The sequence below is a fragment of the Anas acuta genome, chromosome Z, assembly GCF_963932015.1.
Source record: "Anas acuta chromosome Z, bAnaAcu1.1, whole genome shotgun sequence".
In the NCBI taxonomy this organism is placed as follows: Eukaryota; Metazoa; Chordata; class Aves; order Anseriformes; family Anatidae; genus Anas; species Anas acuta.
The window spans coordinates 59,879,628-59,904,697 of record NC_089017.1 but is presented as its reverse complement, the minus strand read 5'-3'; the positions used below and the strand labels follow the sequence as shown (position 1 = coordinate 59,904,697).

General features: G+C 46.8%; 1 protein-coding gene across 3 annotated transcripts in view; it reads left to right on the top strand.

Annotated features, from left to right (window-relative positions):
- The first annotated feature begins 23,663 nt into the window (after nucleotides 1–23,663).
- SRFBP1 (serum response factor binding protein 1) overlaps nucleotides 23,664–25,070 on the top strand; it is a 76,918-nt gene continuing 75,511 nt past the window's right edge. For 2 of the 3 annotated variants that reach the window (XM_068666614.1, XM_068666612.1), the window contains exon 1: nucleotides 23,664–23,696. In XM_068666614.1, coding sequence (XP_068522715.1) covers nucleotides 23,679–23,696 — 18 coding nt within the window. In that variant the 5' untranslated portion in view covers nucleotides 23,664–23,678. Of the gene's footprint in view, nucleotides 23,697–24,484; nucleotides 24,583–25,070 lie in introns of those variants that run through there. The other variant, XM_068666613.1, reaches the window with a different exon arrangement.

Here is a 25,070-nt window from a genome sequence, read left to right as displayed (position 1 = left end):
GGAAGGTGAGAAAAGAGAAACTACAGCACAAAGAGCTCGAGGTTGGAGATGAGAATGGTTTAATGAAAGGGAAGGGGAATGGGGAGAAAAAGAAACCAAAGAAACAACAAGGCCACGCGGAAGCACAGAGAGAAGGAAAAAGAAAAATTCTCTACTTCCCATCAACGAGCCATGTTCGGCCACGTCCTGGGAAGCAGGGCCTCCAAAAGTTTGTTCAGCGGTTGTTCAGGAGGACAGCCCCTTCCCCACGGGAGCCCCCCTTTTTATTGCTGAGTGTGGCATCAGGTGCTTTGGAATGTCCCTTTGGTTGGTTTAGGTCAGCTGCCCTGGCGATGGCCCCTCCCCATCACTTGCCCACCCCCATTGATTTCCTTTCATGAAGTGGCCAACCACCTGGTTGCCCAAGGGAAGCCAGCCGATGGCACCCGTTTGGATTTCAGCACGGCTTCAATACTGTTTCTCACGGTCTCCTTCAGGACAAATTGGGCAGCACACAGCTAGAGCAATGCACAATGCGATGGGTGAACAAGGGGCTGACGGGTCGGGCTCCAAGCGTTCTTGTAAATGGGGTTGCATCGGGCTGCTGGCCAGCCACTAGGGGCTTCCGCAGGCCTCCGTTTTAGGGCCCTTTAGTTCTCTTCAGGGTTGTCCTGACCGACTCGCATGTAGGACTTGAGGGCAGATGGAGTCCCTTTAGGCATGATGCTGAACAGGAAGGAGTGGCTGACTCCATCAAGGGCAGGAAGGCTTTGCAGAGAGATCTTGACAAATCAGAGAGCTGGGCAATCCCCAACCAGATGAGGTTTAGCAAGAGCGAGTGAGGCATTCCACGCCTGGCAAGGGGCAACCCTGGCGGTAGGGACAGTCGGGGGGACGAGAGGCTGGAGCGCAGCCCTGCCGAGAGCGATCTGGGGGTTTGGGTCGATGGCAAGTTGAACGTGATTCAAGCACGGGCCCTGGCAGCCAGGAGGGGCAACCGCATCCTGGGCTGCCTCCAGCACAGCAGCACCAGCCGGGCGGGGGCAGGGATTGCTGTGCTCTGCTCTGCGCTCTTTCAGCAGCGCCTCGAGTCCTGCGCACTTTTGGGCAGCACACTAACAGAAGGACAGCAAGTTATTGGAGAGTGTCCAAAGGAGGGCTTCGAAGTGGTGAAGGCTCTGGAGAGTAAGATGGATGAGGAGCACATGAGGTCCCCGTGTTTGTTCAGCTCTGCTCTCTGGGGACACTGACAAAACTCGAGGGAATGGCAAGGAGATGGGCCACTGGAGGGTCTGGCTGGAGGTGAGGAAAAGCTTTTTCACCAACATGGGGCTTGGCCACTGAAACAGGCCTCCCAGGGAAGTGCTCATGGCAGCAAACGTGCTGGAGTTCACAAACTGTCTGGGAAGTGCTTTCAGACACGTGCTTTGGTTTTGGGGTTCACCCAGAGCGCTGGGCTCTGAGCTCAGGCAGCGATGGGCTATGAGGTCACCCGGCAACGGGCTGTGACCTCACGGCCCTCGCCGCTTATCTTGGGGCGCCGGCAGAGCCTGGCCCAGCCTGGCTCGTGCCTGGACTCCCGCTGAGCGTGTGTGCGAGGCTTGGAGTGCCGAGCAAGGATCTCCTGAGAGGATTAGTTGGAGCTGTGCTGTGGGGCTGTTGGCAGCTGCTCTCAGTGCCCATCCCCACAGCCAGTGCCTGCGTTTCCCCGGCCCTGCCTGGCTCAGGCAGCCGGGGCTGTGCGGGGAGTGCTCGCAGCAGTGCAGGTGAGCTGTGCGGGGACACGTGCCCCGGGGCTGGGCTTGGGGTTTTGTCCTGCTGAGGGGCCGGGGCACTGCCACTGCCCGCTCCGGCACAGCCACTGACCCTGGCCTCTCTCCTTCTTGCAGCACACAGCACCTGTGGCAGCGGCGCCAGCCAGGGGAAGCAGCTCCCCATCTGCAGCTCTCCCCAGCCCGCTGCAGCGAGCCGAAGCCATGGCCAGTGAGGCCCAGGACGTCACCTGCCCTGTGTGCCAGGGGGCCCCCAAGGAGCCCAGCTACACCCTCCCCTGTCTGCACCGCTTCTGCTTCGGGTGCATCATGCGCTGGGCCAAGAGAAGCAGCACCTGCCCCCTCTGCAGGCAGCGCATCACCTCCATCCGCTACTCCATCTGGGCGGAAGACGACTTCCTGGAGGTGCAGCTTGTCCCCGACGCAGAGGCCGAAGACGACAGCCAGCAGGACGAGCAGGGGGCTGCAGAGCCGGTGCCCCAGCCTGCCCTGAGAGGCCTCCTGCCCGAGGAATGGGCGGCCCTCTTCAGGGAGCACCTGGAAGTCCTCGGTCCGCTGCGCTCCTGGGTGCGACAGCAAGCCAGGGAGCTGTTTGACGCTGCCTGGTGGGACCAGGACATGCTGGAGGCCACCGTCATCGCTTGGCTGTGCCGCTGCGGGCTGGATGAGCAGGCCTTGGTGCGGGAGCTGCAACCGTTGCTGCAGGGCCACACGCTGAGCTTTGTGCAGCGCCTCATTTCCATCATGCTGCAGACGTGCAGCGAGGAGTACCTGGAGGACCTGGGATTCCTGGAACCGCGTCCTGCCAGCCAGCTCTACAACGGCCCTGAGGTGGACCTCGAGGACTCCCAAGACACCTGGGAGCCAGAGCTCGAGCGCTCCCAAGACACCTGGGAGCCAAACATCGAGGGCTCCCAAGACACCTGGGAGCCAGAAGAGAGCCCCGAGGCCACCCCCAGCCCTGCTGCCTCCCCCCGGGACACTCCTGTCACCATGCTGCTGTCCTCCAGCAGCCCGGAGGCTTCTGACCTCGACGAGCTGCCCAGCACCTCCGGTGCCACCCTGCGTGGGGGTCCTGGCCACCCGCCCACCGCACCCATCCCCGCGGAGCAGGAGGAGCCCTTCTCAGAGCCGCGACAGGCGGCAGAAGAAGATGCCGTGGTGCCGGGCTGCAGCCACGAGCCCTCTCCTCCTGGCCAGGGCAGGGACAACTCATGCGGGGGGCCCCGGCGCAGGAGGAAGAGGAGGGCCGACAGCAACGCGGACTCTCCCCAGCCCTGCAAGAGGCCCCCGCGCCTCTAGCAGGGCACACGTGGTTGTCATCCAAATAAAGAGTTGTCACCCTGCCACAGACAGTGTCTTGGTCTTCTTCGTCGAATCACACAATCCTACGGGCATAGAAATATCGAGTGGCTCAGCTTGGAAGGGACCTTAAGGATCACCTAGTTCCACTCCCCCTGCCATGGCCAGGGATGCCACTGTCATCTATGGCATACGAATTTGTGTCAAGAAGATGGTTGATATTCATCAAGAAGGGGGAGATGTGGGAGTGTGGCCATGGGGGTCAGCAAGCCCCATGCTTGGTGGCAACATCCGACTCTGAACGATGAGGCCATCAGGAATGAAAGAGAGGTTAGAGGGAATAGAGAAGGGTGATTCAGGAGACTCCATGCAGTCTCGGCTTGCTTGTTCTCCAGCCATTAAGGCACAGGTGTTGCTGGGTGTTTGCCGGTGTTGTTAGATGCCAAGTTGTTTGACCAATGAAAAGCTGTTTTGGAAAAGGACTGCTGTGGGGAGAAGGGTATAAGAGGGGAGCCTGTCCTCAAGATGAAAAAGGCAACCCGATGAAGTTATGGCATCAATAGAGAAGTAGCAAGAAGGAATGAACAGCAACAGGCTAGCGGGACGCAGATCAGCATGGGAACAGGCACACTGATCGCCTCAGAAAGATGGGCTCGGCCAAACTCAGCAAACAGCTCCGAGAAGCTCGTCCAGAAAGTCGCTGGAAATGGGCGCACCGGAGCTGGGAAGAAGCTCCAGCTGAGAGAAGCGGAGCCGCGCACACAACTGCCCCTCGCTGGTCAGCAGTTGCGCGTTAGGGGGAATCGTACGTCCTTAGGAACAAAGACTGTCCTGGCAAGCTTACAGCTTATTCTCCTTCTTAACAGTCAGACAGTTTATGAGCCTGAACTAGGGGACCAAATTGAGGTCAAGGTGTGGGCTTCTGCAACTAAAAACGACAAGGTTGCAGCGGGATTGCTCGGCACCTGGCGAGCAGCCTCGGAGGCCTTAAAGAGCCATGTGGGCCCACAGTCAGACACGTGCGGTTTGCCAGACAGTGAGGGAGCTGCGCGCTCCTTTACTGATCCGACTGCTACGCCATCGGCCCCAGAAAGAGCGTGCAGCCTCATCCATGGCAGGGCTTGGAGATGGCACGGGACAAAGCCCTCAAACACTGCGTCTGACTCTGCTTTGAGCAGGAGCTTCAAGCAGAAACCTCTGCAGTCGCTTCCAACCCAACTATCGTATCCTCCTGCGGATTCACCCGCTCATTGGCTAGAAGCCAATGCCTTGCAAAAGGCACAAACCGCTTTCTTTTTAGGGGGAAAAGCTCTTTGGAGACAAAGATCTCATCAGCTGTCTGTCTGGGAAATTGCCTGAGCTCCAAGAGCTTGCTTTTCTCAGAGATATCAGCATCTCTACAAACAGCAGGGGGAAACACTTAAGTCCGACCACTTCACCTAAACCTTGCCACAAATTTGGGATCCAATACATCACACTCACGTCATGGGTGCTACAAATCACCCAGGGGAGATGGTAATGACTTGGGTGTTCTGGTGTCCCACAGACCTTGCTGAAGCTATTTGAAAATCATTGAAAAAGTAAGGTAGGAATTCAAATTATTTCACTTCTTGCGAACACAGAGGAGTGGCTTTTAAAATGGGAAGGTGAGAAAAGAGAAACTACAGCACAAAGAGCTCGAGGTTGGAGATGAGAATGGTTTAATGAAAGGGAAGGGGAATGGGGAGAAAAAGAAACCAAAGAAACAATAAGGCCGCGCGGAAGCACAGAGAGAAGGAAAAAGAAAAATTCTCTACTTCCCATCAACGAGCCATGTTCGGCCACGTCCTGGGAAGCAGGGCCTCCAAAAGTTTGTTCAGCGGTTGTTCAGGAGGACAGCCCCTTCCCCACGGGAGCCCCCCTTTTTATTGCTGAGTGTGGCATCAGGTGCTTTGGAATGTCCCTTTGGTTGGTTTAGGTCAGCTGCCCTGGCGATGGCCCCTCCCCATCACTTGCCCACCCCCATTGATTTCCTTTCATGAAGTGGCCAACCACCTGGTTGCCCAAGGGAAGCCAGCCGATGGCACCCGTTTGGATTTCAGCACGGCTTCAATACTGTTTCTCACGGTCTCCTTCAGGACAAATTGGGCAGCACACAGCTAGAGCAATGCACAATACGATGGGTGAACAACGGGCTGACGGGTCGGGCTCCAAGCGTTCTTGTAAATGGGGTTGCATCGGGCTGCTGGCCAGCCACTAGGGGCTTCCGCAGGCCTCCGTTTTAGGGCCCTTTAGTTCTCTTCAGGGTTGTCCTGACTGACTCGCATGTAGGACTTGAGGGCAGATGGAGTCCCTTTAGGCATGATGCTGAACAGGAAGGAGTGGCTGACTCCATCAAGGGCAGGAAGGCTTTGCAGAGAGATCTTGACAAATCAGAGAGCTGGGCAATCCCCAAGCAGATGAGGTTTAGCAAGAGCGAGTGAGGCATTCCACGCCTGGCAAGGGGCAACCCTGGCGGTAGGGACAGTCGGGGGGACGAGAGGCTGGAGCGCAGCCCTGCGGAGAGCGATCTGGGGGTTTGGGTCGATGGCAAGTTGAACGTGATTCAAGCACGGGCCCTGGCAGCCAGGAGGGGCAACCGCATCCTGGGCTGCCTCCAGCACAGCAGCACCAGCCGGGCAGGGGCAGGGATTGCTGTGCTCTGCTCTGCGCTCTTTCAGCAGCGCCTCGAGTCCTGCGCACTTTTGGGCAGCACACTAACAGAAGGACAGCAAGTTATTGGAGAGTGTCCAAAGGAGGGCTTCGAAGTGGTGAAGGCTCTGGAGAGTAAGATGGATGAGGAGCACATGAGGTCCCCGTGTTTGTTCAGCTCTGCTCTCTGGGGACACTGACAAAACTCGAGGGAATGGCAAGGAGATGGGCCACTGGAGGGTCTGGCTGGAGGTGAGGAAAAGCTTTTTCACCAACACGGGGCTTGGCCACTGAAACAGGCCTCCCAGGGAAGTGCTCATGGCAGCAAACGTGCTGGAGTTCACAAACTGTCTGGGAAGTGCTTTCAGACACGTGCTTTGGTTTTGGGGTTCACCCAGAGCGCTGGGCTCTGAGCTCAGGCAGCGATGGGCTATGAGGTCACCCGGCAACGGGCTGTGACCTCACGGCCCTCGCCGCTTATCTTGGGGCGCCGGCAGAGCCTGGCCCAGCCTGGCTCGTGCCTGGACTCCCGCTGAGCGTGTGTGCGAGGCTTGGAGTGCCGAGCAAGGATCTCCTGAGAGGAGTTGTTGGAGCTGTGCTGTGGGGCCGTCGGCAGCTGCTCTCAGTGCCCATCCCCACAGCCAGTGCCTGCGTTTCCCCGGCCCTGCCTGGCTCAGGCAGCCGGGGCTGTGCGGGGAGTGCTCGCAGCAGTGCAGGTGAGCTGTGCGGGGACACGTGCCCCGGGGCTGGGCTTGGGGTTTTGTCCTGCTGAGGGGCCGGGGCACTGCCACTGCCCGCTCCGGCACAGCCACTGACCCTGGCCTCTCTCCTTCTTGCAGCACACAGCACCTGTGGCAGCGGCGCCAGCCAGGGGAAGCAGCTCCCCATCTGCAGCTCTCCCCAGCCCGCTGCAGCGAGCCGAAGCCATGGCCAGTGAGGCCCAGGACGTCACCTGCCCTGTGTGCCAGGGGGCCCCCAAGGAGCCCAGCTACACCCTCCCCTGTCTGCACCGCTTCTGCTTCGGGTGCATCATGCGCTGGGCCAAGAGAAGCAGCACCTGCCCCCTCTGCAGGCAGCGCATCACCTCCATCCGCTACTCCATCTGGGCGGAAGACGACTTCCTGGAGGTGCAGCTTGTCCCCGACGCAGAGGCCGAAGACGACAGCCAGCAGGACGAGCAGGGGGCTGCAGAGCCGGTGCCCCAGCCTGCCCTGAGAGGCCTCCTGCCCGAGGAATGGGCGGCCCTCTTCAGGGAGCACCTGGAAGTCCGCGCCTCGCTGCCCCTCGAGTTCTCAGTGGAGGAGTACGCGCGTGTCAACACCAAGCTGCTGTGCGCCCTGGGGTTGGCTACGGTGCTGCTGGCCATGGAGTTTGGGGGTTTCTTTATGGGGGTGTCCATGTTCCAGCGCAGGCAGGGGCTGTTCTCGCTGGGGATCTATGCAGCGGCCTCCATCACCCTGGGCCTGGCCCTGATGGACGGCTGGGACCTGTGGGGCTTCTGGCTGCTCCTGGGGCTGTGCAGTGCCTCCCCTGCCATCACCGTGCTGCTGCTGCTCCCGGCCGCGCTGGGCCGCAGGGGGAAGCTGTGTTTTTTTTTCTGGCCATTTGCCGAGGCGATCGGCTCCGGGGCAGACGCGTTCTGCAGCGGAGCGGGGGATCGGGCCGGGCAGGGCTAACTTTCCGGCACGGCGCCGACTTCAGGGAGCCGCCAGGACCCGGCAGCCCTCGTGAGGGAGGCTGACGAGGTGAAGGCGGAGCCAGCAGCGCCCCCTCCCCGGCCGTTCAAAAGCAGCCCCTAGGGAGCGCGAGCGACCAGGAGCGCGGCGACCAGGGCGGGCAAACAGGGAGTGGCGCGGCAGTTAGCGCGGCGGTGCAAGCAGGCAGGGCGAGCAGGCAGGGCGGAGAGCAGCCCCCGCCCACACGAACACCTGTTAACGACAGCCGTTAGCTAGGCGATAATGGTCTCCACCAGGCACGGAGGGCTCTGTAGGAGGTCGGTACACACCCAGACCGACTGCCCGTTAAAGAATGCAGCGGTTCAGGTCACAGGATGCAGGGAGTGTCAGAGCCTGCTGCTGCCATCGGCGGGAGGCGGAGACGCTGCGTGTGTGAGGCGTGAGCAGGTGGATGACCTGGTCCGCATGGTGGCGGAGCTCAAGGAGGAGGTGGAGAGGCTGAGGGCCATCAGGGAGTGTGAGCGGGAGATAGACTTGTGGAGCAACTCCCTACAGGGCCTCAAGGAGAGGTACCGGGGTGAGATACCCCAAATGGGGGTGGACACCCTGCCCTGTTGCCGTCGGGCAGAGGGAGGGGATCTGGGAGTTGAGGAGGAATGGAGACAGGTCCCTGCTCGACATGGCAGGCGATGCCCTCCCCTTCCGGCCCCACCTTCCCAGGTGCCCTTACAAAACAGGTTTGAGGCCCTGGAGATTGAGAGACCAGTAACTGAGGAAGAGATAGAAAGTGTTCCCAGGAGGATGCCTAGGGCGAGGAGGTCAACTCCACACATCAGGACTGCCTCCACCAAGAAAGACAGGAGGGTGATTGTTGTGGGAGACTCTGTCCTTAGGGGAACAGAGGGCCCTATTTGTCGGCCTGACCCTACCCGTAGGGAAGTCTGCTGCCTCCCTGGGGCCAGGGTCAGGGACGTTGCCAAGAAAGTCAAGCGCCTGGTACGGCCCACTGACTACTACCCGCTACTGGTCTTTCAGGCTGGTAGCGATGAAGTAGCAAAGAGAAGTCCGAAGGCGATCAAAAGAGACTTTAGGGATTTGGGACGGCTACTTAGAGGATCAGGGGTGCAGGTAGTGTTTGCCTCTGTCCTTCCGATGGGGGGATCGAAGCTGAAAGGTGCGCTGTTCGCATAAACTCGTGGCTTCGAGACTGGTGTGACCGGCAGAACTTTGGGTTCTTTGATCACGGGAAGGTCTATGCTACACCGGGCCTGATGGCACCAGATGGGATGGGCCTCTCTCAGAGAGGGGTAAGGATCTTGGGTCAGGAGTTGGCAGGGCTGATAGATAGGGCTTTAAACTAGAGTCGAAGGGGGAAGGGGCTAAAACCAGGCACGCCGGTGAAGACCTAAGGGATGGTACGCTAGAATCAGAGGGGCTGTGTGCCAGTGAGGTCCTTTGGTTAGATCCACAAGGTGCTGAGTGTAAGGAGACGCACCTGAAATGCTTCTACACAAACGCATGCAGTATGAGGAATAAAATGGATGAGCTAGAAGTCCTGGCCCAGTCCCGCAACTACGACATCATCGGCATAAGCGAAACCTGGTGGGATGAGTCCTGTGACTGGGGTGTTGCGATAGATGGTTACAGGCTCTTCAGGAGGAACAGGCAGGGTAGGCGAGGTGGTGGGGTGGCGATGTTTGTGAAGCAGGGGCTGGACTGTGTGGAACTTCAGGTCGGCGATGGCAAAGTTGAGAGCCTCTGGGTAAGGATCAAGGGACGAACGAATAAAGGGGATGTCGTTGTGGGAGTCTATTACAGACCGCCTGGCCAGGACGATAGCGCCGATAAATTATTCTTTACAGAACTAAGAGAGGCCTCGAGATTAACTCCCCTTGTCCTTATGGGGGACTTCAACTTGCCAGACGTTAACTGGGAGTGCCACACGGCTGACACGAGCAAGTCCAGGAGGTTCATGAAGCACCTAGATGATAACTTCTTGGTGCAGGTGCTAACGGAGCCAACTAGGAAAGGTGCCCTCCTAGACCTGTTGCTAGAAAACAGAGAGGGTCTGGTGGGAGATGTGGTGATTGGTGGCCGCCTCAGTCATGGTGACCATGAAGTGGTTGAGTTCAAAATTTACGGTGACAGAAGGACAAGTGCCACCAAAACCTCATCCCTAGATATGGGGAAGGCGGACTTCAGGCTGCTCGGGGAACTAGTCAGCAAGGTCCCCTGGGAAGCTGCTCTTGAAGGCCTCGATGTCCACCAGTGCTGGTCATTCTTTAAGCGATGCCTCCTAGAAGCACAAGAACAGGCAGTTCCTAAATATCGCAAGTCAGGCAGGCGCGGCAGGAGGCCGGCGTGGCTGACCAGGAACATTCTTATGGAGATTAGGCGGAAACAGAGAGTGTTTTGCTACTGGAAGGAGGGCCAAGTGACATGGAAAGAATACAGGGATGCTGTTCGTGTTTGTAGGAAGAAAATTCGTGTGGCTAAAGCACACCTAGAGTTGAAGCTGGCTGTGTCCTCACAGACACAATAAAATAAAAGAAAATAAAAAGGGTTTTTTTAGATATGTGAATGGAAAAAGGAGAACTAAAGAATACATAGGGCCGCTCCTTGATAGGGAAGGTCTCCTCACAGACAATGACATAGGCAAAGCAGAGACGCTTAATGCCTTCTTTGCCTCTGTCTTCAATGCTGATGATGGGCTTCGGGACCCAGGGTGCCCTGAGCTAGAGGACCGGGACGGTGGGGATGACAAACTCCCAACCGACCCTGAACGTGTGCGGGATTTGCTACTCCGCCTGGATCCCTACAAGTCCATGGGTCCGGATGGGATTCATCCCTGGGTGCTGAAAGAGCTGGCGGACGTCATCGCGGAACCTCTCTCAATTATTTTTCAATGATCCTGGGAGTCTGGAAAGGTCCCGGTAGACTGGAAGCTGGCAAATGTTGTGCCGATTTTCAAGAAGGGTCAGAAAGAAGACCCTAGCAATTACAGGCCTGTCAGTCTCACGTCAGTGCCTGGTAAAATCATGGAGAAGATGGTTCTCGAACTTATTGAGGCGCACCTGGGGGACAAAGCAGTCATTGGTCCCAGCCAGCATGGGTTTGTGAAGGGTAGGTCCTGCCTAACTAACCTGATTTCCTTTTATGATAAGATCACCCGTATGGTGGACCAAGGGAAACCAGCTGATGTGATTTTTTTGGACTTCAGCAAGGCTTTTGACACGGTTTCCCATAGGATCCTACTGGACAAAATGTCCACCATACAGCTAAATAAAAACATCATACGATGGGTGAGCAATTGGCTAACGGGCAGGGCCCAAAGGGTTATGGTGAATGGGGCTGCGTCAGGCTGGCAGGCGGTCACCAGTGGGGTCCCTCAAGGCTCCATTTTAGGGCCGGTCCTTTTCAATATTTTTATAAACGATCTGGATGTAGGAATAGAAGGTATTTTGAGCAAGTTTGCTGATGACACCAAACTTGGAGGAGTTGTGGACTCCAATGAGGGTGGAAAGGCCTTGCAGAGGGATCTGGATAGGTTGGAGAGCTGGGCGATCACCAACCGCATGAAGTTCAATAAGAGCAAGTGCCGGGTCCTGCACCTGGGACGGGGAAACCCTGGCTGCACGTACAGACTGGGCGATGAGACGCTGGAGAGCAGCCTAGAAGAGAGGGATCTGGGGGTCGTGGTAGACAGCAAGTTGAATATGAGCCAGCAGTGTGCCCTGGCAGCCAGGAGGGCCAACAGTGTCCTGGGGTGCATCAAGCACGGCATCGCTAGTAGGTCGAGGGAGGTGATTGTCCCGCTCTACTCTGCGCTGGTGCGGCCTCACCTCGAGTACTGTGTGCAGTTCTGGGCACCACAGTATAAGAAGGACATGAAACTGTTGGAGAGTGTCCAGAGGAGGGCTACGAAGATGGTGAAAGGCCTGGAGGGGAAGACGTACGAGGAACGGCTGAGGGCACTGGGCCTGTTCAGCCTGGAGAAGAGGAGGCTGAGGGGAGACCTCATCGCAGTCTACAACTTCCTCGTAAGGGGGTGTCAAGAGGCAGGAGACCTTTTCTCCATTAACACCAGCAACAGGACCTGCGGGAACGGGGTTAAGCTGAGGCAGGGGAAGTTTAGGCTTGACATCAGGAGGGGGTTCTTCACAGAGAGAGTGGTTGCACACTGGAACAGGCTCCCCAGGGAAGTGGTCACTGCACCGAGCCTGTCTGAATTTAAGAAGAGATTGGACTGTGCACTTAGTCACATGGTCTGAACTTTTGGGTAGACCTGTGCGGTGTCAAGAGTTGGACTTGATGATCCTTAAGGGTCCCTTCCAACTCAGGATATTCTATGATTCTACTGCCCATCATATGCTTTGCCATGAGCCATATTGTCAACGACTATTTGTAATGACAGCTTTTTATAGAAGGCTGGTACAATAATCATCTTGGTATCAATACAGTGAATCAACCGCAGTATTATTGTTCCTGTAACTCTGTTCCTCATATTTCTGTTAATGTCTAGAGATAGCAGATTTCAGCTGGTTTTCTCATATTAACCTGAATGACAGTAGCTTGTAGGTGGCAGGAACAATTTTATGTATTTAAGAAAATTCAAAGTTCTAACTGCGATACATTTTACATAGAGAGAGGGGAATATTAAAGTAACCTTTAGACAAAGCTTGGTGTACTTTTTAGTAGAAAGTTTTATACACTAGCATAGGATTTAAGGCTGTTCACACAAAAATGATTTCCAGCAATATACTAAGCTACGAGGTCTTGATAAATGAAAGTCTTTGCACCCACTATCCATAAAAATTGTGAACTGCATCCTTAACATCAAGATATTATCTAAGCATTACATCATTTATATATATTATACATTTGTATTACATATACTTATACTTGCATATATGTATATTATATGTAAATATATATTCTAAATAAACCAAAACTTACTTAAATTTTGGAAGAACAGATAAACTTGTCATACCAGAGAGCATATATGGGTTAATTTTAAAAACAGTAAAAACAGTGCAACCAATTTCTCATAGCTTTAAATAACAAAATAACAACAAGGACTTTGTAACTTGATTCGTCTTTCAAAAAAAATATTGGTAGATTTTTAATTTAGTCAGACATTTTCTAGGTCTCAGATATCGAATAAAGATAAGAGAAAACAACTCCAGAGAATTTAAACCAGGTTATGATATACAACGTATTGGAGCATTTGTTGTCTTGAAAGTGGGAACTGTTACGACCTGAACATGTTCGCATCTCGCCTTCACTGTCAAGATTCCACTTGAAGATTTAAAAATAAATAATTCTCTTAAACAGTGTGAACTTTCAGAGAAATAGTGTGAACTTTTAGAAAGCTGTCCCTTCAGCGCTGCTGATTAACTCCAGCAATATTTTTAACTTGCTTCGTTATAAATAAAGAATAAAAGGATTTCAGCATTAGCATATCAGAAGACAGGGCACACATAAACGCATGAAAGACTCCTTAAATCAGTGAATACTCCCTTCCCAAAGCTGTCTCTAAGTTTTTGTGGTAGAAGACAGGCTATTATTTTGTTAGTGGGCAAAATTTGTAAGACCAGCTGTCTTACAAATCTTAATCATGTAATACATGATTAGATTTGACTCTTGAGTGATGTCCGAAGGCATTGCTTGGTGATATTAAAAACTGGAAAATTTATCTTTCTCTGTCTCTTTCTGTATAATTGGTAGTTGAATAACATACCAGTATCAACTTTAAATTTTTACGCTTCTTGTAAAAGAAAGAAAACATTTACTGTTCTGATAAATGTAGTATGCCCCGTGACCTGTACCATATGGCTAACTATTTTCACAGGCTGCAATTGCTATGGTGTAGAATTACCAAACTACACACACGTGACATAAGACCTGCTTACAGTACTCAATGAGTACTTTCATGGATTTCTATTCATAAAGCAGGTGGAATTTGGACAATATTACTTTGAAATTATAAACTGCTTTCTCTCTGCTGACTCAAGCAGACTGAAAATCCATTTGATCAATGTATCACTACAAATACACCACAAAATGCATGTGAACATGCATATAATTGAATTTTGGTGTTTTCTAGACCTCCTACTGATAATAGCCAATAACAAACTCTGTAGGATTTCTTCATTTAGACGGATTATAGTAATTGCAAATCAGGCTTTTGAGTCATATAAAAGAAGATTTTGCAAGATTCTTTCATTTTTTTAAGTTTTCAAAACATGACAGAAAGCACTAACTACTGTTGCCAGTACAATCACTCCTCAATTAAAGAAATGTTTATTGTCTTTTGCCATTGAACTAATGAATGTAATAACGAACAAGGTTTAGTTACATAAGCTCTAAATGATATGCTGCAGGGAGTGGCAAATGTTAATAAATTAATTGCTGGGAAAAAAAAAAAAAAAAACTATAGGCAATTCAAAACTAACAAAAATTTTGGGATAAACTGATAAACTGGATTAGAAACTGGAACTCAGAAACCAAAGAGGAAGATATTGTATGCTTTACTCAAAGACCAGGGGGTGGGCTTAGTTCTATTTCATTCTTCACCACAGGTACCAGAACAACTATTCCTTATGAAAGTATTCAAAACTCATGTTAGAGTATATGCCAAGATGGATTTTTTTCTTTTTGAAATTGTTCTATTAATGTGTTTATTGGGATGGAGAGACAGAGAGCATGAGGAGGACTCTAGAACCCATTGCTTAAGCAATACAACAGAGAGAATAGCAAAACCTTGATTCTAGAGAGAAAACTGCAGAAAATATCTAAATTTTGATAAAATCAGAAAATAAGAATTTATCACTCAGTAGTGATAATGTTACAAGAGTAAGCTACTACAGATTACTCAAATCAGGGACATCAGGCGGAGCATGCATTTTATTAGTCAATAACAGAATCATCCAAAATACCATACATGACAGCAACAGTGGATTTTCAGCCATTTAGCTAGCCTTTGTGAAAGCAATATGGCAAAACAAACATTGTTCAGCAACTTCTTTGAATATACTGGTGGTAGTTTATTGATAGTAATTCAATAAATTGAAAGACTAAGAAAGGTATAGAAAGCAAAAATTTGTTTTTCTTGATGCCCTTTTAAATGCTGTTCTACAATACAAAAGATGTGTTTTAAACAGCAAGTGGAAAAAATGTGTAAATGACCACTATTTTAAAATAAAAAATAGGTCATTTTGAACTTTTTTTGTCTTCAGGTTTCCTGGTTTGCCACTAGGTCACAAAAATCAATTACTCTCACAGCATTTTTAAGGGTATGCATGCAAGGTAAATTTGCTTATTCTTCTTGCTGTACTTGCATAGTCCATGGAGGCTCGTTAATTATTTTAATGACTACATAATCATTTAAAAAGCAGTGTAGAAATCGGCTTTTGGACTTTTTCACTTGTTCCTCATATCAACGATATCGTAAGTGAACTCAGTACTTCTAAAATAAATACCTTCTGGAGAAAGTAAGTAACAAAATCCCTATCAGTAAGATCATTAGAACAGGACTAACCTTCTGCCCCTCCCCTAAGTCCTCCCTCCAGACTCTAATCTTACTTAGTGAGCTTTAACAAGAGACTTCGAATTAAGTTGTATGAAACAGCCCTGCCTAAATGGATTAATCACTTCCATGAGCTGGAGCCAAACTTTTTATTTGTAAAGCCTACACACAGAGGTCCTTATGCACTGCACCAACTTGAGCCTAGATTTTCATGTTCCCATTTGAGCTATGCTCAGCAATGCATTTTTGCCAGTTTTGAACTTCTACCAGACCTGCAATTGGTTTATTTGATCCTCACATAAATTAAAGCATCTGGATAGCATGCTGCCAGTAAGTGCAGAGAACAATGAAGTAGCTGAGGTCTGTCCTTGACTGTCTTTTCCCCAGGAGCTTCCATATCAAGATGAGGCATACAATCAGAATCCAGAAGAATTCTTCCCCCATCCACTAAGCACCCTTCTCTCTACGAAGTTACACAGAGAAGTCCCAAGTATGCTGAGCTATCAAATTTCTATCTGCTTTCCAAAACTATTGCAATGCAAGATAGTCATGCAGACTCAGGCCTTTGACCTATAAATAAACGAATTAGGAACCAGAGGAAGAAGTAACATAATCTTCCACTGGAAAACAATGCTTTTGCATTGATTAAATGTCACTAGTGCAGCACATAGGCCATGAAGGTGAAAAACAGAAATCAAATTTATTTCTCTGGATTGATTACAAACTGTGCAAGAACTTTGGGCAAGCCACTTAGGACCTCAGTAAGTTCAGTTCTTAAATGCTGAGCAGTCTGAAAAGACCTTCTCTTAGCAGTCCTTCTCTCTAAAATTATCCAAAAGGTGGTTATACATTATTGGACAGCAAGAAATGAGAGGATATGAAGTCATTTCACAGGATTTCTTATTCATATATTCATCTGAAAATTGCTCTTGAAATATGTGCCATTTTGATTGGAACAAACTGAATATAGTTGTTCATTCTTCAGGCATGACTGCCATGAAGGAAAGAATTACAATCAGGTATTAATCAAGCTATTATTACAGGCTGCAGGGATTTTGTACCTGCATAGGCAGAGAGGCAGACAAGATCACTATGTGCATGCATTTCTTCAGAAAATAACTGTTATTTGTACAGTACCTGTCATCTTCACCTTATATCACCATAACTGCCATTCAGTTATGAATATTCACTTTCAATGACAATTTTCAGGAAAACTCATATGTATATTTACTTACTGTAAGCCAATCATTCCTTTCCAAAACTAATAAAATGCCAACAGCCTACAGCAGGTCTCAGAATATTGTGACTGCATAATTTCTTGCCACTGTTGTCAAAGCTTTGAGGAGTTTCCAAGGATAAACTAAGGGCAGCAGAAGCAACGGGGAGTCCGAGAAATTCACTTAGCTCCCTTCCTATTTTATTTGCTTCAAAAGAAACATGTACAGAGCTGCAGTAACTCAGTGCTGCTGCACCAGCCTTATGCTGATGACCTTGTAAATGGATTCCTGTAAGATTTTATCAGTAGTACAAGAGACTTTTCTATTTATTCTATCATGCAGTATCAAAATGATGGCACACATATGCACACACATACCCAGAGAAGTCAAATAGTTATAAAAAAGCCACACCAATGTATGATAACTTCTTTATTAGCAGGCTTAAAAACTTTGCTAATACTAAAAAAAAGCAAGAAGAAAAATCAAATCAGAAATTAGAATATTCTTCACACAGTTACTATGGATTAAAATACAGAGGTTGATAGAATTGCTGGAGTGCTAACTGAAAACTTCAATGCATCTGAAAGACAAAATGAAAGGGAAAAAAATGCTTGTACATTCAGATTCACAGCTTATTGTATCCATGACAGGATGAAAAATTATTGCAGAAAAGAAAGGTAGACTAAGTTTGAACCAAGAACAAACAGATAAAAATTTAGGAGATTTGAAAAAAGACAGTAAGAAAAATCAGGAAACCACTGACAATCACCAGACAGAGCCTTTACTCAGTGTACTCTTCAAAGGCTGAGACTAATTTGGAAAACATAAAGCACATCATGGAAGATGCCTATTTATGCAGTGATACAGTCCATGAGTCTTGAATATTTTAGCATATTCTTCCACTCACTACAGAAAGTCTACCTTCTTAGAAAATTACATGAGAAAAAATAATAAATAGGAATGAATCCTTATTTGTCCAAACCGTTCATGTCTGTTAACTAATTTTTGTTTATTATTCTAACAGGAAGTCAGATGACCAAAGTGCTAGAATCTACTACAGATGTGTTCCCCAAAGACATGACATTACGTTTAAGAACAAACAAATAATACAGAGTTATAACTTGCACCATAAACACTGATCAGTTAGGAATTGCATGGGCCCTCTACAGACACAAACAGCAGGATCAAGTGCACCCTCAACAAGTTTGCAGATGACACCGAGCTGAGTGGTGCAGTCAATACACCAGAAGGAAGGGATGCCATCCAAAGGGACCTGGACAGCCTAAACAAGTGTGAACCGCATGAGGTTCAATGAGTCCAAGTGCAAGGTGCTGCACCTGGGTTGGGGCAATCCCAGACATAAGCACAGTCTGTAAGAAAAACTCCCTAAGAGCAGAGCTGTCAAGAAGGACTTGGGGGTCTGGTGAACAAAAAGCTCAACATGAGCCAGCAGGGTGTGCCAGCAGTGTGTCCGGGCCTGCATCTCAGGAGATGTGACCAACAGATGGAGGAAGAGGATTGTCCCCCTCTTTTGCCCTCATGGAACTGGATGGTCTTTAAAGTCCCTTCCAACCTAAGCTGTTCTACGATTCTGTGATTCTTTTCATCACTTACCAATGCTCTGTGTAATAGCAGAAAAGTAAACACACAAAACTTACATACACTGTGGGGTTTGTTATTATTATCTAAAGTAAAAACAAAACCACAAAACAACTTAATCTGTGTGCCTGCCTGTTTGCACTTTTTTTACTTCTTATTTAGATTCTCCTATTCTAAGACAGAAGTTGTAAGACTTTTTATAGACTGTGGTAACAGGACAGACATCAGGATATTTTAAATTAGCAGAAAGCCCCTTCTTTTTCTCTGCAATTCTGAAGTTTAAATCTCTTTCATCTTTATAAGCCTTCCCTTCCTTCTTTATTTAGACTACAAATCATTACAAAATATAATCTTAGATTCAGATATGGACTCTACAGATTTTGTAAACATTAGAAACTGAAGAGTGAAGTAATGTTTATCCAAACATTTCTTCATTTTCCTTTTAGAAATAGTTTTTAAATATCAGGTTTGTGCAGCTGGTAAACTGTTACATATCAAAAATCACATCTGATTGGAAAAATCTATTAAAAGGAACCCAGAATGTCCAGTGACCATTTTATATGGGAAAGAAGGAGCTAAACCTAGCAAACAGTGAGAATTATATAGAGAACAGAGCCCAAAACTATGAAAACAATATCCACTGCCTACCTCAGGGGTTGCTTCAGTATGTTCAGAATCCATGCTCCATTGGTTATGTACGCCAATCCAATTTTCTCTTTGTGATATTAAAAAAAAAAAAAAAAAGTACTCTTTTCACAAATTGGAAATTACTTAAAGATTACTTTTAAAACCGCTCTGTAACTTTTGGATTCTGCTGGTAATACTAAAAAGTCAATTAAATTTTTAGTGAGATTGTTAATGTGTGATTGTACTTGTGCTAGATTGTCAAAACCAACCAATTGCCAAATAAATGTATAATGAAAAGGCTTAATTATCTCACAAATTAGAAGTACTCAGTGCAACAGATTAAGAAGTACAAGATGTTTACTACTGGAAATTTCATATATAAATTGCCACAAGGAATTCTTCTTTTCTCTCAGTGAAAACAAACCAAAAGTGAAACATAAAGTCAGCAACATAAATTTTCTGGAAGCTAAAAAATAAGAATTATCTGTGTCTGTAGCATAAATATTACGGCACTGATTCCCTTATCAGCACTTCTATGCCAAAAACACATCTCTTCAAACTGAATACAGCAACTGGAATGTAACCACTGATGTTTCTTTGAAAACAGAGAAAAGAAGATGTATTTGAAGTTAAAAGTAATACATTCTAAGCCCTCAGAATCCAGGAAATTATGTCCAGTTTTTACTGGTTTCACAACAAACATTCAGCAATTGCTTTGGCATTGGAAATACACCAGATTTTTTCCATCATGTTGTGGCTTGGAAGCTCTGTAAGTTCAATCTTTGCCAGAGGATCACATGTTACATAAATTCAGGCTGTATCACATAATGTACACTTCTGCAACAAAACAGAGTGCTTTTAAATGACACCATTTTTGCTGGTTGTACAACCTTATAGAGTAAGAATTAATTTTTTATCTGTATTTTTCATCTCCTTTTCTAAAAGCCTCAAAACACAGTTCTGTTAACACTGAAGAAGTTACATATTCATCAGGCAGAATTTCCACTACAAGCTATTCCTCAAAAAGCTACATCATAAAAATGTATTTAGGGATGAACATCAGATTGCTTTCTGAGATTATCATAAACTATTTTTAAGCCAGTACCATATAAAACAGTTTTAAAAACATGAAGTCAAAAAAAAAAAGCAGCATGCTTCACAAACCACATTCTGCAGAGATGTTATCCTAAACATAGTTTTAATCTTTTTCTCATTTTAATTAGAGAAATGGTACATACAAATGAGTATCTACTGTATGGATTCTTACGTGTTTGCAGATAGAACTTACTTCCCTTGAGTTGCTACAATCTGTTCTATGCATTTTTTAATTGACCAGGAATGTCCTTTGCTATTCTGTAACAGATAGACAAATAAAGACACATAAAAGCAGTTTCTGAAATATGTATGGTAACTTAAAACACAGAAGGCAGCTAATACAGCAATTTTTACTCATGTTCTATGTTACCCCACAGAAAAGTTATAGAACCTGCTTTAGTTTTGGAAGTTCTTATGCTTATGAGACCACATACACTCCAGCAGCTGCTTCTATGAAGCCAGAAGAACCAGGATAGAAAATGTGATAATTCCAAGGAACTGCTGAGAATAACTAATTGCTCTAGGAAGACTTACAGTGCATTGTTGACTTCTGTTTGCATGTTGTTGATTCTTCGGGGGAAAAAAAATAATAATAAAAGATATTTTTTTTCTAATGTAAATTCAGTTTACATTAAGGATGAGAAAATAATCCCTTTAAGGAGCATAGGTAAAGTGCTGCAATCCTCTTCACATTCTGGTAAAAACACATGTTAATTAGCAGACTGGAAGAAATTCAGAGAATTTTTACCCTTACAAATTTGTTTTTGTATGTCAGTTATCTTTCCTGATATATCAAAACTATCAGAAATACCAAATGGGATTCTTATAAACTCACCACCTAACAATATTGTGCAGATTCCAAAGCTGTAACGAAATAAGACATCACTGAAAATGTATACAGGCCTGGCAGAAAACTTTAGGTCAGCTTCTGGTCTCTGGAGTTTGAGAAATTCCTTTGAATCAGTTCCTCCTAAGGACAAATCCTGAATGAATTCTGCTAGAATTCTCCTCTCCGGAGGCTTAACTCCTAGATCAGTTTTAAAGGGGAAAGAAAAGAGAGAGAGGACAAGTGCTTCATTAATTAGATGTCCCTTGGAATAGACTATGAGTTCTCAATTCCCCAGCTGCTTCTGTACATGAATTTGATAAAGAGTGACACTGACTCAAACACTGCCTTTTAATTAGCACTGGAAGCACTCAAGGAACATTTCATGACAACTGGAGTAAATCACATCCACTTAACGATTTCAGACTTAGGTAGACACTAAATACCAACTATACTCCTCCCATTTTTTGAGCTTTTCTTCACATCTATGATACCCATGCCAAGATTCACCCTACCTAAAAAGTAAACTTCAGCTCAGGACTTTAGGTTAAGAATCCACTCACGCTCAAATTCTGTTACTCTCAGCAGCAAGACTTTAGCTGAGCTTAGCTGGAAGTATCCCTCTGCATCTCCCTGAAGGAAATGGAAGGGACAACTAATGCTGATATGACTTCTGACTAAATATCCTCTTTAAATGCACAACGTGCGATGTGATGTTCTTTGACCTTTCGCCTTTTTTAATACAGAAAATTTATGTTTACAAAATTAAAATTCTAGAACAAAACAATTTCTTAATTCTAAGAGTACAATAAGTCACGATGCTTTGTTTTATATATTCACATAAGTAACTAACATTATCCTGTGCATGTTAAATTCTCCTCTGTTTTAGTTTTCTCATTCACTCATATTCACACCTCTCCATTAGTGCTAATAAAGCCATGTTATGCCATTATTTATCCATTTCCGTTTTCCACTCATTCTCTTCAGCTTTTTCTTTACAGTACAGCTGGCAGACAGTACCACTAACCCTATCAGTCACTCCAAATATTGTCCTATCCTCTTTCTTTCTCCTTCCATCTCTAAGCTCCAATACCTACTTCCAAATCTCCTTCCAGGGTTTCAATATTAGGACTTACCCCATTTATTTTTCTCCCTAGGTGCCATATACGTTCTAAGCAAGAGTCATACCCACTTCTCCATTCTCAGCTTTCCCAACACGTTGTTTGTGTGGCATGACAACGAGCCAACGTTAAGACTGTTAATCTTGCTACCGTTTTCTCATGCAGCTTCTGCTCATCAGATTTCTTTAGTGTGCATTTGCAACTGACTTTTTGAGTGATCCTCCTGCAAGAGATTGGAGGGAGCTCAGTTCTCTGCCCTTTTCTCAACCTGCATCTTATTTTCTTATCATTATTTCTCTGTAAGTGATTTTGTTGGACCCCTTGTAACCAGTATAAGTAATTCAATCATATTAATTCACACCAAAAATCCAGTGAACATGCTCTTTTGAGAAAGACCAGTTAAAAGATGCAACTGATCTTATTTTAAAAACCTTAGCAAGATGTATACATTGCAAATTAGGTTAATAATTTGTTTATAGTATTGAAATGTGAATTCTCATATACATAAGAAAAAGATTGAAAAACTTATTAAAAAACTTCCGTGGTAACATCTAAAAATGTTTAATGACTTGAGTTATTTTGACTTTTTAGGGCAGAATACAAAAGTAGACGATGGCTCTTGTTATTGCAGACTTGTTTTTCATATTCTGCTGTTAACTTCTAAAACTTTTGGGGTCTTCATACATATTTAACAGCTACCACACTGTTATGTATGCACCTAGAACTCTTTAGTGAAATTCAATGTATTTCAATTCTAAGTGATCACATCCCTGCATTTTTAAAGGAACAGAACTAACTTTGAGACTGCTTCTTCCCAAGAACCTAATAAACAACCAGCCACACTCTGATAATTTAAATTTCAAAAAATATTTCTGAATATAAATAATACTTTAATTTATATGAAAAACAAAGCCTACAAGGATGATTTTGTGCTGAACTCAGATCTGGGACATTAAGTTTAAATGTTTAATGCATATTGGTTTTTGTTGGTTTTGTTTGTTTGTTTTCTGCAATCCATCATCAACTACTTAACAATTTATGTTTGTGACATTTTCCTTTCATAAGCAGCAGTTTTAGTAGTTCATACCTGGATATTTCCGTTGCTTATTGTGTGATGCTGAGGTTTTCTCTTACTACACATACATAAAGAGCTGAGAGGAAAAAAAAAAAAAAAAAAAAAAAAAAAAAGGAATTATAATCTGAGGTAGACAGGTAGACCCTTAGACCATTTAAGTTTTACTGTGACTCAATTTTCAATGAAAAAAAGGGAGCAAGTCCAGAACAGACGCTTTGGTATCAGTAATAAGAAACTCTTATAGGGAAAAAATAAATAAATAAATAAACAACCATAGGTCATGAGCTACATACAATGCAGGGAACTACAAATACCTTCTGACTTTGCGGACCTCAGTGTCTGGTTAACTTTATCAGCTTTCATTCTGTGAAACTTTTTTGACTTGGTTCACAAACAATGAACAGAAAATTTATTGAAACTACTAAAATTTTTTTTTTTTCAATATGAAATTCACAATATACATTTCAGCACATCTGTACTGTTCATATGACCAAAAGTGTCTCTAATAATCACAGAATTCAGTATGTGTTCCAAAACTATGATCTGAAAGCATGACCTCTGTGATCATGGCCAAATGTAGCTGTAAGGTGATCACATCACGTAAGCCTGAGCCGTGCTCAGAAAAAGGGAGGGAAATGGACCCAACCACAAACCCCTTTTGCCTTAAATATCTTACTGCTTCTATTCCCCTGTGGTGTGGTGTTCCGCAACATATTGTGTCCTGCTGACACCCTGCCACATGCACATGAATGCAGCTGTTCTCAAAGTAGAGATGATGGTTCAGAGAAATGTGTTCAAACGCTAACAAAACTTGCCGACAATTCTGAGTGAAATCCTGAGATGAAAGGAAGGTCAGAACAAAGCATCACGGCGTGGAAGTATTATACGGGACAATGCCTCAAAGCATCCTGACTGTGACAAGCTGACAAGAAAATCTCAACTTAGAATGAATTTAAGTCAAAGAATAGTATGAGAAAGAGCCAAAAAAACAGCTGTGAGGCACAATGATTCCAAACTCTGGAAGGACTCTGAAGTTTAAAAGATGAAAGCAAAAGCAAGCAAAACACATATTTTCACCAGTGACTGAGTGAATAATGAGAAAACAAAACTGTTGGATGAAGAAGGGCCAGAAGCATGTCATCAGGGTCTGCAAGACACTTCCAAAGCAACTTATTTCAGTGTCCAGAGGAAATGGAAAGGAAAATTGAGGTAACGATCCAGTGGGTTACAGAGTCAGGGAACAATTCTAATTCATGTGAGGCCAGGCAGACAGTGGTTACAGCCAGAGAACCGTAGCTGGCTCTATGGTGCCCTTTTGTCTTTCTCTTTGGTAAGGTGCACAAAGGAAATTAAGAATGGCATATTTAGGAATTTTGCATGAAATATAATGACAAAGGGAAGTACCCTTCGTTTGCCTTGGCAGATCTTTCCAAACTGAGTTTCTGATTCTAATTTTACATTCTGCACACAAACCTAACCTAGATACGCGATTACGTCCCTTGATTATTAAAAACGTACTGACCGTACAGAGCGCATTTCATCCGGAACTGTTTATACGCAGCCATATGATCGCATGCATCTAGTTCCCAGCACGGCTACTGCCTTCAGTGGTACCAAACACCGAAGAATGCCTCTGCTGCACTATGAGCGAACGCGCTCAAAGTACTTTTGCTTTACTTTTTTTTTTTTTTTTGGGGGGGGGGGTTTGCTTTACTTTGTGTGCCCACAGGAGATGCCCGGACACCGGCCAAAAATGTCCCCCTCTCCTCCACGCCACACCAAGCAGCACAGCTCCCAGGCTCAACACCGCCATCCAGGGGCCAGCACCCGGGCTGCTGGCGAGCACCCCCGAGGCTGGAAGAGGCGGGGGGGAGGGGGGGAAGAAGGGGCCGTTACGACCGTTACGACCGTTACTGGGGGGGGTGGGGGAGTGAGGGGAAGCCGCGGCTGAGGCGGGGCGGGGCGGGAGGACCGGGACCATAGAGACGCGGCATAGAGTTTCCGGCCCGGCGCGGCGCATGCGCGGGGTTTCGCTTGGCGGCGGCGTGCGCGGGGTGCCGGCGCCATGGGCCCGGTGCTGAACCTCAACAACGAGGTGAGGGGGGGGGGGGGGGGGGGGGGGGAGCGACGGTTTAACGGCCGCGGGCGGTTTAACGCTTCTCGGTAACGTCAATTGATAGCGTTCGTAATATTAATTGACTTTTATTGCGATTACTTCCTGTTGTGTGTTCGGTACGTAACCTGGGCATGGTAACTGGAGGCACTCGTAGTCACCCGTGTGCAGAATGTTGTGACACGGCGGCTGCAGTGCGCCCGTAAACCGTGCGGGCACAGGGAGGAGCCGTGTGCTAGTTCTGTGCCTGTAATAAGATACATTTATTCGGTTTGTTTCTGGATGAGAGAAGTAAATCCCTTAGTGTCTGAGTAGGTTCAGTGTAATTCAGTGGCAGGGGATCAGGTGTTACTGTGCTGGTGGAAACAAACAAAACAAAACCTTGCACTGTTAATGAAAAGTTCAAACTTCAGGTGCCAGTGTTGTCGTGAAGCGTGCAAGTATTTTGTCACAAATGGAAAGCAGGCATT